The sequence below is a fragment of the Protomyctophum bolini genome, assembly GCF_963924005.1.
Source record: "Protomyctophum bolini genome assembly, chromosome: 4".
NCBI classification, from domain to species: Eukaryota; Metazoa; Chordata; class Actinopteri; order Myctophiformes; family Myctophidae; genus Protomyctophum; species Protomyctophum bolini.
In genome coordinates this window covers 43171096-43190550 of record NC_137865.1, presented here as the reverse complement: position 1 = coordinate 43190550, position 19455 = coordinate 43171096, and the positions used below count along the sequence as shown (strand labels likewise).

The following is a 19455-nucleotide window of genomic DNA, read 5'->3' as shown; positions in this document are numbered from 1 at the left end:
TTAAATGTTCTGATGAATTGAATAATGAAGGAATGGCAGCCATGGCACAGGCTTTTTTGCTTTTAAATCCTAGCAGCTAGACGTAAGTTTATTGAACTGTACTTTCCTGAGCTTTTTCTTTTGTCTGAAAACTGTTAAAAGTATTCAATCAATCAAAACATATAGAGCTCTCTCTCTCTCTCTCTCTCTCTCTCTCCCTCTCTCTCTCTCTCCCCTTCTCTCTCTCTCTCCTCCTCCCTCTTTCGTCTACAACGAGAATACTTGCCTCATTTGCTCTCACATTCGCTCTCATTCCACAGGCGTCGCATCACCATCACACGGAAAATATAAAAAAGGCAGAGAGAAAACGGTAAAATGGCAAGCAGCTTCACCAGGATCGTGTCCTCTAAACGGAATCTGGGCATCTTGTCATTAGTGGGAGCGGGCTCGTTAACGGCTGGGCTTCTGCTCCACCGGGAACATGTCAGCGCTGGAACCCCGGTACGGAGACTGTACCCCGCCAGGTAAAAGACCGACGCGCCGGCCCCCGTAGGCTATGGTTATTGCATTGCAGTCACGCACACGCTTTTTCTTCCCATTATTATGATTGTTTAACCCTCCATACTGCCTAAACGATCATCACATGAGAGAAATCACGCACACACACACTGTCTGTCATCAGATCTAGTCTTGATATTTGTTTCTATTTCATATTCCGTGTTGATTGATAGACTGCCCTGCCCTACAGTTCAGTCAAATACAGTTCTTCGCCGGAGTTTTCTGCCAATAAAACGTTAGGGATTCTGTCCTGTACACCAATTAACGCGTTTCGGAACCTTTTACATATAGCCTGTAGCCTACATACAATTCCGCGGTGGCTGATTGTTTGAGGCTGATAATCTGATGACAATATGGTAATTAATTCATTGATGAATAAAATCCTTCTGTGAAGGGATGTAGATTGGATGGACACATGCAATTTCATATTCACACTTTTGCCATGTTCCAAGTCTTCCAACTAAGCTGCAGGTGTTCTTTAATAGCGCCTAATATGAGCAATAGAACGATCTGGAATGTCCTCGCTTGAACTCCAAGACAACCCAGCTGGTTCATATCAGGGAGCCATCGTCATATTCTAGTGACCTGGATTTACTGTATTGTACTGTATAGCCTATAGCCTATAAAACATATTGTAATTGGTAGACTGCTACACCTTGGCCTGAGGGATGGGCTGGTGGTTGTCTGGTGGTGCTTGTCACTCTGTCAGAGAGACATTTTCAAGGGTGTATTTAAAAAAATGGTGGATGTATTACCATACTGTCCCCATTGATTCTACCTAGTTTATAGTTTTAATCATCAGTTTTATAGTAATTCCTGAGACAGAAATAGACATACAGCGACTAACATAACGGGCACCTGTGTACGTGCACCACCCCACACACACAGATACACTGTGTACGTGCACCACCCCACACACACAGATACACTGTGTACGTGCACCACCCCACACACACAGATACACTGTGTACGTGCACCACCCCACACACACAGATACACTGTGTACGTGCACCACCCCACACACACAGATACATTGCGACACACACAGCTCGTGCGTGCACGACGTGGCCAAGCAATATAAATAGACTGCAGCACTGCCAGGGAGATCTGTTCTCTGTGGAGAGCATCTTTCCAGTTGGATATGAGAGCCAAATTAAAGTGAGTCTTTGGATAAGGCCCAAGCGTTCGCTGCATGGTTAGACGTGGCTGTTTGGATACACAAACGGTCGTTAAGCCTTCACATTATTGATGTTGTAAATTCAGCAAGACTTTTTTATTAGATTAGATGTTCTGTGGCATCGTGACTCCAGCTCTCTCTCTCCAGGAGTCGCAGACATATCCTGTTCTGTTAACCCATTTTGACCTGAGATCAGATTCTAAAAAAGTCTTCTACATCCTGACAGTTTTCTGAAAAATCTATGTTTCTATGTCAGTGGTTCTTCGATTTTTCAAAAATAGCAGACCTACAAGCTCGTAGTGCGCCACTCTGTGGCGCGCTATGAGCTTGTAGATCTGCTATTTTATAGCTAAAGCATAACATAATGCTAGCACCAAAAGGGGTTCCCCCCCTAAAAGAAATGGGTTAACTAGCCATGCTCCATGTCAGCTATATTCTGGGTAGGACAATATGGTTGGAGAGGCCGAGAGGGGGTCTGAAGAGGATCCTTAAAGCCCTATTGTGCATTACACAGCCACTACTGTCAAACAAAAGATGCTTTCCCTGGCCTTGAATCCCTTCACACATGTCCAACGGACTGCAGCAGCCAAAAAGAGACAAACTATAGCTTCTAGTCATTTTGCACTGGTCCACCGTAGTGGGAAGCATGGGCATGGCGGGTGGGAGGTGTGAAGGGGTTTTAACTAAGTAACAGATCTGGGAACAGGTTGGTGGAGGGGAGATTGAAGTCTAGAGTCAGGCCGATTTGTGACAACATGGGAAGTGAAAACAACATGAAACCTTCATACTGTAGTGTAGTGTAGTGTACGGCCACTGCGAGGCTAGCCAAGGACCACAATAGAAGAAAGAAAGACCTTAAGTACATAACACAAAAAGATAACACATAACACAAAAAAGACTTCCATTGTGGTCATATATGTTCCGCCCTATTGTGCATACTGAGGTTCAAAATGGTTAAAATATAACCCTTGTACCACTGTTCTTCAAGTCATAGCAGCAATCGGCAATAAGCATTCAAAGGAGGAGAGCTTGTACAGTACAGTACAGTACAGTACAGTACAGTACAGTACAGTACAGTACAGTACACAGTACAGTACAGTACAGTACAGTACAGTACAGTACAGTACAGTACAGCACAAGTACAGTACAGCACCACTCAGTTCAGACGAGCTGCGTCTGATTTTTATCTTCAGTGTTGTTTTTATCGCATATTTCACCACCATGTGTCCACTGTGATCCTATTGACTAATCACAACACAGACTAAAACAAACTTAACTCTTTGTAACAGTGCTGAGTACCCGGACCTACGCAAGCACAACAACTGCATGGCCAGCCACCTCAGCCCGGCTATCTATGCCAAGCTGGTGGACAAGGCCACTCCCAACGGCTACACCCTGGACCAGGCCATCCAGACAGGTGTTGACAACCCTGGACACCCCTTCATCAAGACCGTGGGCATGGTGGCTGGGGACGAGGAGACATACGAGGTCAGACATATAATATAACTGTGATGAAAGAGGAGTTTGTCATGGATCATGTTTTGTTATTAGACTTCCAAAGAAATTAAGAGTATGCAGGATATTTGCAGCCATAACAAGTAAAATATATATATAAATATTATATATACAGTGAACAGTATGGTTACTTATTCCCATTTACAGAAAGGGTTTCCTTATCTAATGACAGTGTTTAAATGTTTCATTGACATGTTTCAATGAACACTTGTATCCAAGGACTCTGCCAACAGCTTTTGAGTTTGTGAAGTCAAACACTTTGGCCATTAACCCTTATATGACTCACTGCATTATTTCAAAGAACACTACATTGGATTTCGAATCACAAATGGGGAGGGAGTAAACAACCATGTTGATTCAATTCAGTTGATTCACTGGTGCACTATGGTGCAGTGGCAGTTACCAGTGACTAATGTTCCAGCCTTACTATAAATAAAGCATAGCCATAGTAACACATTTCGGCAAGTTTGTATGAACAACAAAATATGTTTTTTCCAGTGTAAATGAAGCGGCATATTGGTTTTAAACACAGGATTGGCATTCAAACTAGTCAACATTTCTGCACACCCTGACTTAGACTGTTGATACACCATACTCTGTAATTGGTTTAAAAATGATCAGTCGTTTGGCTGTGTTGCCTACTGTAGTAACGGGAATTCCAGGAAAGCCTCTTTTCTGATTCAGTTTATTCCACTTACTGTTTTTACGTTGAAAATGTATCCATTCAAGTCTCAAGACTAGACTTGTGTAAAGTGGGTTCTTTGTTTGTTGGCAGTGATGTAGAATCCCTCGGTTCTGGCTTTGTTCCATGGACCTGAAAACATCCTTCTGGCGTGGTCCTTAAACATACAGCCGCAGCAAATACACACGTTTGTATGTGGCATTGTGTTCAACCGCATTTACTTTCTTTTATTTGGGCTACATCGCACTTTACCTCTTAATCGAGTGTCCACATGCTCAGTAGGAGAGAGTGTGTCTGATGTTGAAAGAGCACAAATCTGCCCAAATCTGTTCCAATCCAATCCTATTCCAGGGTCATGTTAATTACCAAGTACAGTAGCACATGAATATTGCAGGGCCGGGCTGTCACATTTCAATACTGTATATTGACAAATATGAACAGGGAAAACACAGCCTCATGTTGTACTAGATAATGTTCATTTGTTTGGAGTATAGAAGGTATGCGTGTGACAATCATCATTCATACCTGGAAGTTATGCGGGAACACCTACTAAGTGGCAAAAAACTACTTTCTAGCCTTGACAGCCCATACATCCAAACAGAAAAGTCTGATTGCATTAAACGACATTAAACCACATTAAGCTCACTTTGCCAATCGATTTGCCATTCCTTTTATGCATGCGCATACCCTCTATTGCACCAAATGCATATCCCCACTATCTAGGTCTAGTGTCTTCTCTAAAGCCATCTTTGCTTGAGTGAGAATAGCCGTTGTCGGCGATGCAATCCTTGAACTTCCGCAGTATTCAGATTCCAGATCATGACACCTTCTAGATGTTGAACACACTGCTAGCTGTCATATAACACAGAGGAAAAAGATAAATCAGAGATGTACTGTAGATGTAAAAACTCTCGTCATACTGTAATCCACATCCACGCGCATGTTATTCAAAGTAATATAATGAATGTTTTGTTTGTTTGTTTCTAGGTGTTTGGAGACCTGTTGATCCCGATCATTAAAGAAAGGCATAATGGTTACGACCCTCTAACCATGAAGCACCCCACTGACCTGGACTGTAGTAAGGTACTCTACTTTACGTATTATTCCAACCAGGGCTTAAGGCCTAATTTATGCTTATTTTAGTTACTTCTGTGGCCTACTGGCAGTGAGCACAAGATATTTGTTGTTATATTGTTGTGGTTGGGGTAGTTGTCACTATACATGTGCACTATATATGAAATGGGTACTCTGCATTTACCCATCATAAGTTCATAACTATTAGGAGCAATAGGTGCTACAGTACCCAAGGAGCAGTTATGGGTTAAGTGTCTTGCTCGGGCACAGTGCCATGCATAGACTAGGCACTAGAGACCTGCAGATGGAGTATTTTGTCACCCACTCTACTAGGCACTGTAGGCAGATCGTGGACCTTGTGATTCCCAGGTGTCCTTAGACACTTAACCCTTAACCGCTCACTGCCGGTCCTGTCTATAGCGAAGGCATTATGTTAGACGACATATAAATCCATATAACACACAACAGCCTTGACATCCAACCCTGTGTCTCCGGCACCCTCAGATTACGTCTGGCCAGTTCGATGAGAAGTACGTGCTGTCGTCCAGGGTGAGGACGGGCCGCAGCATCCGCGGGCTGAGTCTGCCCCCCGCCTGCACCCGCGCAGAGCGCCGCGAGGTGGAGAGGGTGGCGGTGGACGCCCTGGCGGGACTGCAGGGAGACCTGACCGGGAAGTATTACAGCCTGACCTCCATGACAGACCAGGAGCAGCAGCAGCTCATTGACGTGAGTCTGTTCAGGTTGGCTGCTGAAGCATCTTATATTATGGCCTCTGCCTGAAAAACTGAAGCAAACTTCACAGTGAAGTCCTGAGTGTTGCCATGATTGAACTCTGAACCACTATTTCAGCAAACGTGGGGTCCAGGGACCCCCAGGGGCCCTTGAGGCAATTACGGATCTGTAACTCCAATAGTAGCAGAGTTACAAATGGATAAATGAACACTGAGGATTTTACTGTGTTCCATTTCTTTTGTAGAACATGGTAAAGGTAGGGGAAGAGATAAGGCACCACTTCAGATATTTACACCATATCTAGACAACTATTGGGCTACATTGTCGATGTCTCTCATTCAAAACCAGCTATATTTGCATATATAGGCTCTGGAAGCCTGTCTACGTGAAATTAAATTATATGATTTATGATGATAAAATCAGTTTCTGTTTTGCCACATTTTTTGAATTTCCAGGGTTTCAAATGATCTGTGTCCCTATCTTTGAGGTGTGGAGAGGACATTACCTGTAATACAGGTCTTGTGCTGGATTCCCATACTGGGTGTATAGTTGTTAGCACATGATGTCGACAGATTAAAAGATGCTGCCACATATCTTGTTGAGCTGCCAAAAAGCGAAATTATTTTTAATCACAATGTCTTCTGTCTCTCACAGGATCACTTCTTGTTTGACAAGCCTGTGTCTCCTCTCCTGACTTGTGCAGGCATGGCTCGTGATTGGCCCGACGCCCGTGGTATATGGTAAGCAAGGAATCCTATCCTCACAGATGATACACTCACATCACAGCTGTCACTCCATCCTGTAGGTTCACACTCTATAACATACGACGAATTAGACCGTTCCTCACCCAGGAATCAGCCCAGCTCCTAATCCAGACAACAGTCTTGTCAAAACTTGATTATTGTAACTCCCTCCTTACTTAAGTGCACTACTGTGCACTTAAGCCTCTCCAACTGGTCCAAAATGCCGCAGCTCGCTTGGACTTCAACCAGCCAAAATTCTCACATGTCTCCCCCCTGCTCCGCTCCCTGCACTGGCTCCCGGTCGCTGCTCGCACAGAATACAAAACTCTGATGCTGGCATACTAAAAAAGTAATAATGAAAAAATTATAGTTTTTCTGCCATGGATAGTTTTTTACTCTTCAGTTTTATGAGATTGACTATTGTCTTGAGATGTGGTGGATCATTTGACCATTGGTGGACAATGACCTCTCAGAGTTGATTATCAGCACCTGGTTCAGCATACAGTATCAATCACCTCATTCTCTCCTGTCCTATCTCTCTCTGTCTCTTCTCTTATCTCTTCTCTCCCACCATACAGTATCTCTCTCTGTCTCTCTCTGTCTCTTCTCTCCACTCTTATCCCTTTAGTTTTTCCTTTATCCAGATGCACTTCCTTCCTTTCTTTCCTCCTTTCCTCCTTTCTTCATCCACCCATCATCATCATCACACACCTCCATTCCTCTCTGTCTCACGACCTCCCTTTCTGCTGGCCTCAGAAATGGCAGCCTGCCAGCACTTCGTCCTCCACTCTCCCTCATTATCTATTCTTTCTCTATCTCTCTCTCCTCTCTTACTTCCTTCCCTGACTAGCTGCCCCCTCTCACTTTCTCTCTACCGTCCATACCTCCTCTCACACACTCTCAATATTCCCGCTCTGTATTTCTCTCTCCCTTTGTTTTCTCCAGTTTCTCTTTTGCTGGACCAATCAGTCCTATATTCAGCTATAGTGTAGTTTTTTGTCCTAACACAAACATTAAATGCCATTGACAATGAATGGAGCATTTACATCATATGTGTCTCAGTGTCTGAGAAAATCGGTATTTTTGTACTACACAAATTCCCATTGACAATGAATGGTGAATATACGTCATATGTGTCTGTGCAAAACGGCTATTTTTTATTAAATTCCCATTGACAATGAATGGAGAATTTATGTCATTGTGTCTGAACAAATCGACATGTTACGTCATGATGATGTACGAAGATGAGAGCGCCCCTCACTTCACAGCGGTGTGATTTTTTTTAAATAATTACTGTCACCGTTTATCACGTTCTCCCATCTCTCTATTCCTTTCTCCCCATGTGTCCCTCCTCTGTCCTTGCTTGTCTCTCTTCTGTCCCGTTCCTTCCCACGAGTAGTGCTTTCTCTGGCTTTCTCTGGCTTTCTCTGGCTTTCTCTGCTTTCTCCTGGATCCATTACCTCGTTTAAACCTTCAGCAGTTCCTCACAAGGTCAGCTCGGGTAACTGTGCTGCTGCAGCAGCAGCTGATGGGAAAAGGCTTTCAGAATGCTAATGTGGTGATAGTGTAGCTTAATCACAACTCCCTGCTTGGATACCAGCTGGAATCCTTCCTGTGTTGCGATGTCCTTCACCTGCACAGCCCTCCGTTTCCTATCTCTCTACTAGGACAAATGGCTGTTTGTGTTTGGACAACATGTTGCTACATAAAATTCTTGACTAGACCATTATTCTGTTACTGATGCTATAAAGAAGGAGACATTGAAGAATTTAGACAGGACGATGGAATTTCAGTCTTACCACAGGTGTGTGTGTGTGTGTGTGTGTGTGTGTGTGTGTGTGTGTGTGTGTGTGTGTGTGACTGTATATTGTATGATTGTTTTTTATGCTCTCTCCTGATACACATTTATCTTGCGGAAGTCTGGCATATGAATCTGACTACAAAGCACTAGTTTGAATGGCTAAAGAAGGTCTACGTGTGGGAACACGTCCCCGTTTCTCTAGATAGATCAGTAACATGATTTTTTATTTGAACTTGAACTACATGAACCCTAGCATCCTTATTCTGGGGTGACTAATCAACTACATGAACCCTAGCATCCTTATTCTGGGGTAACTAATCAACTACATGAACCCTAGCATCCTTATTCTGGGGTGACTAATCAACTACATGAACCCTAGCATCCTTATTCTGGGGTGACTAATCAACTACATGAACCCTAGCATCCTTATTCTGGGGTGACTAATCAACTACATGAACCCTAGCATCCTTATTCTGGGGTAACTAATCAACTACATGAACCCTAGCATCCTTATTCTGGGGTGACTAATCAACTACATGAACCCTAGCATCCTTATTCTGGGTGAACTACATGAACCCTAGCATCCTTATTCTGGGGTGACTAATCAACTACATGAACTCTAGCATCCTTATTCTGGGTGAACTACATGAACCCTAGCATCCTTATTCTGGGTGAACTACATGAACCCTAGCATCCTTATTCTGGGTGAACTACATGAACCCTAGCATCCTTATTCTGGGTGAACTACATGAACCCTAGCATCCTTATTCTGGGTGAACTACATGAACCCTAGCATCCTTATTCTGGGGTGACTCATCAACCCAAGTGAAAATCTGCATGTTTTTGGCAAATAGATTTGGGGCTCTATCTTGTGCTACCCCTTACCCCTTATCCCTAAACTTATTTTCCATTTTAAAATAGTTCAACTGGCCAATCTACATTTACGAGTTGTGGTAAATGGTGCATTTATATAGCGCCTTTATCCAAGGTGCTTTACATAAGTGCAAATGTTTTAAAATAGTAAAAATGGCAAATAAGTTCAGGGATAAGAGGTGGTGGTAAGATATAGCTGTTGGTGTAGAGGGGGGAAAGGAGGGCCTAGTAATAGACCCATTGGGGACCCCAAAGGCTTTAAAGTAGAACAATACAAATACAATACAAATTGACCGCTACAATAACCTTAATAATAGAGAAGATACATCAAAACCTGAAACCAGATATAATCTTTAAGGAAAGTTTATGCGTGTACTATGTAAACTCTTAATTGACATTTTCCAGCCATTCAGTTGCAAAAAGAAAATAATAATCTGAGGACCCCCCCCAAAAATACTTTGGCGACCTCCCCCCCCCCAGAGGGGTCGCGACCCCCAGGTTGAGAACCCCTGAAGTAACACACAAAAACAGGTCATGAATAGGAACGGTCCATATTGAAACAGGGTGGTCTACACTAATATTCATATTTGTCCCTCTCTGACCTCCGTAGGCACAACAACGAGAAGACGTTCCTGATCTGGATCAATGAGGAGGATCACACCAGGGTCATCTCCATGGAGAAGGGAGGAAACATGAAGAGAGTGTTTGACAGGTTCTGCAGAGGTCTCACACAGGTAGGTGTGTGTGTGTGTGTGTGTGTGTGTGTGTGTGTGTGTGTGTGTGTGTGTGTGTGTGTGTGTGTGTGTGTGTGTGTGTGTGTGTGTGTGTGTGTGTGTGTGTGTGTGTGTGTGTGTGTGTGTGTGTGTGTGTGTGTGTGTGTGTGTGTGTGTGTGTGTGTGCCTCATGCCAGTGTTCATATATTCAAGTAGTTTAAATGGTAAACACAAAAGTGTGTGACAGAGCAGCAGTTTGACACATGCACACACACACACACACACACACACACACACACACACACACACACACACACACACACACACACACACACACAGATAAACGAAAGGAAACTCCAACATCAATTATTTATCCCTGACAGCGATCTAAGTTCCCTATTATGGAAAGTGTAGTCTCGCGCAGACAACTATTCCGCAATCTCCAAATGCTATAGAGTCTGGAACTACACCTGCCATTTTATAAATGTACTTGTAGTTGTTTGCTTATTCATTGATTTTAAAGTTAAATATTGAAGCTTAATTATACTTCATTGAGTATCATTTTTTGTATTGATTAATCTCCGTCAAATTAGTGATATCAAAACCGATGGCATCACTCTACAGCCAATCATGTCTAGGTCGTGTTTAGAGTCGTCTTTGCGGTTGTCAGTAGTGGACGTGCAAATGTAGGCCAGGCTGCTTCGCACCTGTCAAAAAAAAAACGTTTTACTGTCCATCTCGTTTACTTTCTGTGTATCTCCTCTTTCTCTCTCTCTCTCTCTCTCTCTCTCTCAGGTGGAGAATCTGATCCAGGAGAAAGGCTGGGAGTTCATGTGGAACGAGAACCTGGGTTACGTCCTCACCTGTCCCTCTAACCTGGGGACAGGGCTGCGTGCGGGGGTCCACGTCAAGCTGCCCAACCTCGCAAAGGTCAGCAATATATGCCAGTGGTTTTCAACCCATTTTATATCAAGGACCATTATTCATTCAGCATTTGAGCCACGGACCACCATTCATTTGATGAGATTTTGCCTCTCAGACCCAAAACCAAAGAATATTTTGTTATCGTTGGATAAGATTTTCTCCACAATTCCATGCTGTATTGATGTAGTACCATTAGGATAAATAACAGGCAAACGTTGATCAAAATAATAATTCTTATACATTCTCTAATTGTGTAGACTTCTCTCAAGAGTTAAAGATCTAATAAGGGACCATTTGATGACCAACTCTCCATCATTTAGCTGGGCACCACCTGGAACCCCCTAAAGGAACCCCCTAAAGGAGCTGACGATATTTTACATTTAGGCTACTACTGTAGCTCAGGATGTGTCAATAAACTACACAATGGTTAATATTCACACGTGTGTATTTGCGACATGTTTTCTTTTATGTTCTCCACCGAACGGGGACCCACAGGACCCTAGGTTCAGTAAGATCCTGGAGAACCTGCGGCTCCAGAAGAGAGGGACGGGAGGCGTGGACACGGCAGCTGTAGGGGGAACCTTTGATATCTCCAACCTGGACCGCCTGGGACACTCTGAGGTAACACCGCCGGGGACTCAGCCGGGGAGAGTCACGTCAAAGTACAATAGATTTAACCATTTATAGAGGGTATGCGCATGCAAATCGAGTGGCAAAGCAACATGCAAAGTGGGTTTAACATTGTTTAACGTTGTTTAATGCAATCAGATAGGACTTTTCTGTTTGGATGCATGGGCTGTCAAGGCCAGTGTTTTGACACTCAGTATAGGCATTCCTGCATAACTTCCGGGTTTGATGATGATGTCACACGCATACCCTCTATTCAATAGAGTGTATGCGTGTGACATCTTATAGAGTCTATTGCAACAAATACGGTTAAACTTGCCGTTAAAGACTCCGCTCTGTCTGGGAGATGTTCTCAGAATTTAGATTTTAGCAGCATGCCAAGCAAAATGAGGGAACGTTAAGCAAAACCCCCATAGGGATACAATAGTAATGCATGAGCAAAACATTGACATTTATATTTAGCTTGAATCAGCAGACATAAAATCACAAGTATTTGGGCTTATAGGGATTGTGACTTTTTGTAATTTTCTTTTAGGTTTTCTGAGCTCAATTGCACCCAGGTTGTTTGGGTGTAATTGAGATATAAAACCTAAAAGAATAACAAAAGAAATTAAATTAATGAAAATTAATGTCATGAAACCTTTAAGCCAGACTCTGAAAAGGTTGAAGCAAGCTTTGCCAGCAGCAGCAGCAGTGTCTGTGAAGCAATTGAAGCAGAGCTCTAGCGTAGAAGAGAGCCGTATTTAAACGGACCGCCATGTTGAGGGAATGAGTTGCGATTGGTGTGTATAGGTAAGCGTGGGCTGATTGAAAGCAATCAGCAGACTGACAGACGATTACAGCTGAGGCGTGCAGACTCCCATGTCCTGCATGAACTAACGCCATGCTTCATTTAAAGTTCTACTACATCACTGGAGAGGAGAGGAGAGGAGAGGGGGAGGGGAGAGTAGAGTAGAGTCTGTATTGTGTCTCTCAACATCCGTCATGCCTGAGTCACATAGATTACACACACAATGCAGCCATTCTCTGTTTTGTGTAAGGCCTGATTTATACTTAGTTGCACGCCGATTCCGCACATCACGGGCCACGTCAGCTCAGAGCTTATAGCTCTCAGCTGGGCTGTGAGTGAAGGCCACGTGTGAGTGAAGGCCACGTGTGAGTGAAGGCCACGTGTGCGTGAAGGCCACGTGCTTGTCGATTGGCTATACTTTCAGCATGCGACACAGGCGCGCCACCACATCTAAATCAGGGTTAGTTGCGCATGTGTGCACTCACTGTGTGTGTGCCCGCTCGTGTGCGTGCATGCACACACAGACACACACACACACACACACACATGGCTGCATGTTATATGCATGTGTGTGCTTGTGCTGTTTCTGTGTAAGATATATGATGTAATAATTGCGTGGACAGACAGGGGTCTTCAGTGTTGGGTTGCAGCCGGGCATGGAGAGTGTTGCTCAGCAGTGCACTGCTCATCGTACCGTTGCGTCGCGTTCCATCCTACGGCGGCGCGTGGTTTAAATTGTTGTGACGTTTTTGCCAAAGAATAGAGTTGGTTCAGTTGTCTCGATGAGCCCACTGGAGAGAGTAGGAGCATTGATCCATGTTCCCTTCCGTTCCGTCCGTGGTGTTGCAACAGCCTACATCTGAACGTTGTAATTGTGGGCTCGCCACAGCGAGCACACACTAGTTATTGCCAGCCTATATTTATTTATTTATTCCACCCGTTTTTTTGCCACCCTACTACTTCCACATACTTTATGCTAGAAATTTAGTTCAAACTTCAAACTGTTCAGCTCTTTGCAGTGATGTGTGCTTGTATTTTTATTTTTACAAAGTTTTATACTTTTTATACTTTTTAACTTTTAAACTTTTTTTAACATCCTTTATAATGAGAGTCGATGGAAGAAAGGTCCCATTTTTCACAGTTAACTTTTTTGAGCTCTTATTACTCCGTCATACTTTCACTTTGAAACTTCATTCAAACTTTATAATGTTCATCTATCTTTGAACTTTCATTGGTGAAAAAGTTGTTTTGAAAAAGTTTATACTTTTTAAAATATTTAACTTTATTCATAGTTTTTCCCTCCCATTGACAATGTATGGGATTTATCTCTAAATCAAGCTCACTTTTGCAGCCTCATTACTCTGGCATACTTTGTCGTAGAAACGTGATTTAAACTTTAGAACGCTCACACGACTCTGGACTCTGGACGTTTCAAACCGTATTCGAATACGTTAAACGGTTTTTCCGAAATCGCAGTTCAATCGCAGGCCGTTTCGCATAATTAGTGCCATTTTAGAGTGCGGAGCTTCTTTGACTAGAGTGTGGAGACTGAAATTCTTTCCTTGAAAATTTACCAAACAAATTGTCGTCCCGGCCAAATTATTCATTTTACACGCATGTTCTTTGGTCATTTTGTAGCCACACATGTCCTCTTTCACACAATGTGACCACCAAAGCACAGAGACATACAGAATGTGAACTACAGCCTTTTAAGTGACACAAAAACAGTCAATCTGCTCATTGACCTCCATTGTATAATTCTTACGAGGAAATTATCGCGCTGACAATTCTTAACTCGCTCTTATAACCACATTTTCAATCGTACCAACACCACAATCGCACATGGTGTACCTCAATATCTCAGGCCACTCACAGCGAAAAAAATATTTGCATTCGACTTTTACTTTTTGCGATAGAGCAATTTGTTCGGGGCATAGTTTCCCCCCATTCACGGCCATTATAATCTCCCAGTCATAGTACTGGCATAGAACTTGGAAGTCTTTTACGTCCACAGCTGAGACATATAAGGGCTTAATTACAGGGCTGACATTAAAGTTACAAGATCTCAATGAGTTGCTCTGCGATACCTTGTGAGCTTGTAGGTCTGCTATTTGTGCAATTGGCTGGCCTTTACACAGCTCTCGCAAGAGCACGCACACACGCACACACACACCCTGTCTTCCTATTGGCTGGCCTTTACACAGCTCTCGCAAGCGCACGCACGCACGCACGCACGCACGCAAAAAAATAAATAAAAAAGTATTTTTTTGAAAAAAAAGTATTTTTTTGAAAAGAAAGTATTTTTTTGAAAAGAAAGTATTTTTTTGAAAAAGAAGTATTTTTTTGAAAAAAAAGTATTTTTTTGAAAAAAAAGTATTTTTTTGAAAAAAAAGTATTTTTTTGAAAAAAAATGAAATTTTTTGAAAAAAATGAAGTTTTTTGAAAAAAATGAAATTTTTTGAAAAAAATGCAAACTTAAAAAAAAAAAACTTTAACCTTTTTTTTTTTTACTTATGAAAAAAATATATATATATTTTTTTTACTTAAAAAGAAAAAACTTGATTTTTTTTAATAAAGATTATTTTTTTTACATTTAAAGAAAAACTTTTAAAAACACTTCTACAGCTTCCACATACTTTATTCCGCTTTATGCAGTTATTTATGCTTAAACTAGTTTTTCCAAATGTTCATACTTTTTTTTTACTTTTACTTCAGCTTTAATACATTTTCTACTTTTGTTTACAATATGCTACAGTCCCGAAATATTGATTATGGATTTAGACCACCAATGGGAACACTATTACTCCGGTCCCCGAGTTTCAAACTTGACACGGCAAAAACTTTATACATTGCAATTTATGCGAGCCCACGCAGTTTCTACAGGAACTGCCTTTCTAGTTTACATCAGTGATTATCAACCTTTTTCATTTCAAAGATGTCCAGTTTGATATGCATTTATTATTGTACACTACAGAGATACAAATTTTGACACAATTTGTATCTCTGGAACCCTTGTGTATTCTATCTACTACAATGTTTTTTTGTGATTACGATTCTGAGTGGCTTTTAAGGAGGAAATTGACCTTTACAGCTTATTTGGCTTGGCACACTCTGTGTGGGGTAACTGTGAAAAGCCTATTTAAAAGTCGTAGGGAGATGGTTGAATAGAGGTTCTACACTCTACCAGTATGATTTATTCCAGATAAAGAAACACAAGCCTTGGTCCTAGATGACCTTTATCAGATGTGTTTAAATAAAAAATGTTTTGAAGTTTTTTCCGTGATTAAGCACCTGGCTGTATCTGAGCAGCTCGGATATGGTAAACACTACCCATCTGGTGCTCCAGAGAGAGTCAAACAAACCCTCTGAAATACTACACTCCTACTGTAAGAAAGAACTATCAGCTAACACTTTCTACACAGCAGTCCTCATGTCCAGTCCTATTGTTTCTGAGAGTGTAAGAATGGAACCAAATGGACTCTATTTGAGCGAGGTCTGACGTGGAGAACTCATTCTGTTCACTGTGTGTCTGTTTTTTTTCTTGTCCATGTTGTGCAATGTGCATATGTCACCAACATGTCATCACAGCTGTTCAGTAGACCCATGGGAGAGTAATTAATCCACTAACAAAGGCCTTATTAGAAATCGTATTTGAATATTTATAGGCAGGCTGTGGAAGTTCTCTTTACTGCGGTTTTAATTTAGATGTTTGAGACTGCACTTTCAACATGACATGCCTCAACCTGACTTCCCTTTTTGGGCATGTCATTAATATAAAATAAAATACATCAATGAGTTTTTTCCGCACACGAAAAGTGAAAATAGACGATCTGCAAGCTATAAAACAATTAATAAGATAGGGCTTAAGTGGTTACATTAATGCTCCTTTAGTATCTTACTTTTTACAGGCAATCCATTCTGATGAAAATTTAAGCCTCATTAAAACACATGATAAACATGAAAGGGAATAAATGAACTATTTTGGTACTGTTGCCACATAGATTAGATAGAATATCCTATTTCACAATAGGTTATAGGATTGTAATTAGTAATGCGTCAATGTTTTAGCTGGTAAAAATGGGTCTGATTCTCATTTGCTGCAGTGTAGCTTAACCTACAGTTACAGTATAATAATTAATACTTCAGTTAATATTGTATTAATCTAGCCTCTTAGAAGTAGTAGAGTAGAACTACAACATATCGATAAATGAAAATAATCAAGTTAAGTAGAGGAGTGCGTCAGAAGCGTACAGCGCTTGAGTAAATATACTCTTGGGTACTCTCCACCACTAATTATGTGCTATCATACATGCTGATTAGATCAGAGTAAATTGCTATTATCTTTCCTAAATGGAGATGGTGACATTTAGGAATGGAGCAGAATCTTTGTGAAGGTGTTTTCTCTGTGTTCCATTATTAGCCAGACTGCGTAGAGGAGACAGTCAAGGTGAACAGGCTGGAGTAGACTAAGCACTTTGTAGCCTTAAATAATGGGTGTTCTATAAAAATCATCTGGGTTTAAACACCATTTGAGGGAGTTTTCCTGTACTTTTAGGGCAAGCTTAAGTGTGACAGCATGACCTCCAGTCAGCCAGCAACAGGGTAATGAGTCAAGAAGATTAAGTACCAAGAAAACCTGCATGTGAAAACCAATGTGTGCGTGTGTGTGTGTGTGTGTGAGACTGTGTGTGTGTGTGTGTGTGTGTGTGTGTGTGTGACATGAGAAGACACTTTTTAATGCAGAGTAAATCCTCTTCATCTCTGCTGTTGTGTGATGCGCCGGACCTGCCTTCATTTGGCTGCGGGCGGTGGTACTCCTTTTCTTCTCAACTGCCTACAAATCATAGTTTAATATTAATATTTAACCCTCTGTGTGTGTGTGTGTGTGTGTGTGTGTGTGTGTGTGTGTGTGTGTGTGTGTGTGTGTGTGTGTGTGTGTGTGTGTGTGTGTGACATGCAGGAAAGAGCGTGACTGTAAAGGTTGTTCACACAGAATGACACAAGATAACTGCAATTCATATGAGAAGACACTTTTTAATGCAGAGTAAATCTTCTTCATCTCTGCTGTTGTGTGTGATGCACCGGACCTGCCTTCATTTGGCTGCGGGCGGTGGTACTCCTTTTCTTCTCAACTGCCTGAAAATCATAGTTTAATATTAATATTTAACCCTCTGTGTGTGTGTGTGTGTGTGTGTGTGTGTGTGTGTGTGTGTGTGTGTGTCCTCAGGTCCAGCTAGTGCAGACTGTGATTGATGGCGTCAACTACTTGATTGAGTGTGAGAAGAGGCTGGAGAGAGGACAGGACATCAAGATCCCTGGAGCCACCAAGCAGTTCAAGTAGACTGACACACTGTATGCACACAATAACCCACAGACATACATTGTCCTTGACTAATATCCATGTTATTTACCCCTTTACATTTTATTGTTACTATACCTACAGTATAGCTACCCTACAAATACACACCTATATACCCCCGTCACACGTGCTATTTCTGTTGTATTCTATATTATATTATATTATATTAAATTATATGATGTGCAGCTATGCGTCCAACCCCGTCTAGAGCCAGCGAATTCTGGATTTGGCCAACGGGCATTTCAAATACACATTATTTAACAATAGTTCTGTTATAACACACACCACGGAACAACTCATTTCTGTGTACACTGTGTGTTATTTTAACTCGCAGAGCGTACAAATGTTACATTCGTGCACTCTCTGAGTTACAAATGGATACATTAACACTGAGGATTGTACTATGTAAAGGCTACATTGGTGTAAAGTTTAATGTGGTAGTGGATTTCCCACGTGGATTTCATTAGTTTAGTTGACCAAAAACAACAACATGTTATACATTCCATTGAGCTCCTAAATAGCAGCCAGAATGCAAAAGAAACTGTTTTAACAGAGCAAACATGGCTGCGTGTTTACCACGCCCTGCATCCGCGCACAATATGGCTCTGCAGCTAATGCACTTGTACAATGACGCTCCTTAATATGTAAGCCTAAAGCACATTCTACCAGGCTTATACTGTACTGTCCTACTGCATGTCATACACTAAATAAGTATATGTGCCCTGTTCTTGTCTAGGCCTATCCATTGGCCTCGGCTATTACCAAATCAGAATGTTTGTAAATATACAGCTAAAGTGGTATTTCAGAGTGGAATGTCTATTGTCTCTCTGGATATCTACACAATATAAGATAAATAACAAGTGTCCACTACATTATCTACAGTTTAGTTTGTTAACCTGTGGATATTTAGAACAAAATAATATGTTTCTAATACTCAATATCAATATCATAAGTTTACTTTTCTTCCAAGAGTAAGGTGTACAAATTAATACTGCCGGCCTTATCTACCCGGAAATACATTTTTGGTTGTGGTGACATGAAAAGATGGTCTATTATCTGATATGAAGGTGACTATTACCTGGTGCTTATATAGTCTTTCCACTTTGTCATGTTTATGCTCCATTGTGGATTGTATGTACAGCATTTAGTTGTAAGTTTGTTTCCATTGAGAATGGATCTGAATGTGTAGAGTATCTATGATTGAAAAGTCTCAGGTTCCCATTCGGAGGAATTTATAGGTATAACGTTGTGGCTATAACAGAAGACGAGTGATAAACACGCTCTCCGTACCGTAGGGCTATTGAAGAAGCAATATCATTTTCAACTCACCATTGAATGTCATGTTGTACGCTCTTTTAATATTAAAGAAGCCATGATGATCTGTTTAACAGTATACTCTATCTTTGGTGTCCCTTGATTCATCCGTGCAATAGAATACACATTTCTTTCATTTTTCTAAGATGAGACATTTATTTCTGTACTATCTGGGCAGATTTTGGCCCCAGCATGCAAGCCAGACTTATGGTAAACATGGTAGCTGCTCAGGGAAGTATGATTACGATCAGCTTGCTCTTCGAGGGTCATGCGACAATAATTATCATACCCCTAATGATAGCCAGTCCGGCTCTGTGTGAACATGTAGATTAGACCTTCATCCCGGGCAGAGTGACAGACAATCATTGTCTCCCCTGATGAAGGGTTAACATTTTCCCTCTGCCCTATATTTGCCATAGTGACAGACTCAGTGGACGTTTAATAAACCCAAATGTTATTTGAGCAGTCATTACCAAAAGCAACATGAAACAGGATTTCTGTTACAAATGTACAACTTTTCACACGAAACTCAATGCACATTGACCAAAACACAAGTGTTGTGTTAAGAGCATATAGAGCTACTTGGTCTGAACG

General features: G+C 41.6%; 1 protein-coding gene across 1 annotated transcript; it reads left to right on the top strand.

Moving 5' to 3' along the window:
• Window positions 1-274: 274 nt before the first annotated feature.
• Window positions 275-18938, top strand: LOC308314008 (creatine kinase U-type, mitochondrial-like). Its single transcript, XM_080761380.1, has 9 exons — window positions 275-503; window positions 3004-3202; window positions 4899-4994; window positions 5490-5711; window positions 6372-6457; window positions 9745-9868; window positions 10643-10777; window positions 11267-11392; window positions 17416-18938. Exons 1-9 carry the CDS (start codon window positions 355-357, stop codon window positions 17527-17529), a joined length of 1251 nt encoding a protein of 416 aa, XP_080617506.1. The 5' UTR covers window positions 275-354; the 3' UTR covers window positions 17530-18938.
• The last annotated feature ends 517 nt before the right edge of the window (window positions 18939-19455 follow it).

Coding starts and splice junctions, on each gene's coding strand:
- LOC308314008 (XM_080761380.1), top strand. CDS start 355: ATGGCAAGCAGCTTCACCAGGATCGTGTCCTCTAAACGGAATCTGGGC. Junction 504..3,003: donor CGGAGACTGTACCCCGCCAG/GTAAAAGACCGA, acceptor TCTTTGTAACAG/TGCTGAGTACCCGGACCTAC. Junction 4,995..5,489: donor CTGACCTGGACTGTAGTAAG/GTACTCTACTTT, acceptor CGGCACCCTCAG/ATTACGTCTGGCCAGTTCGA.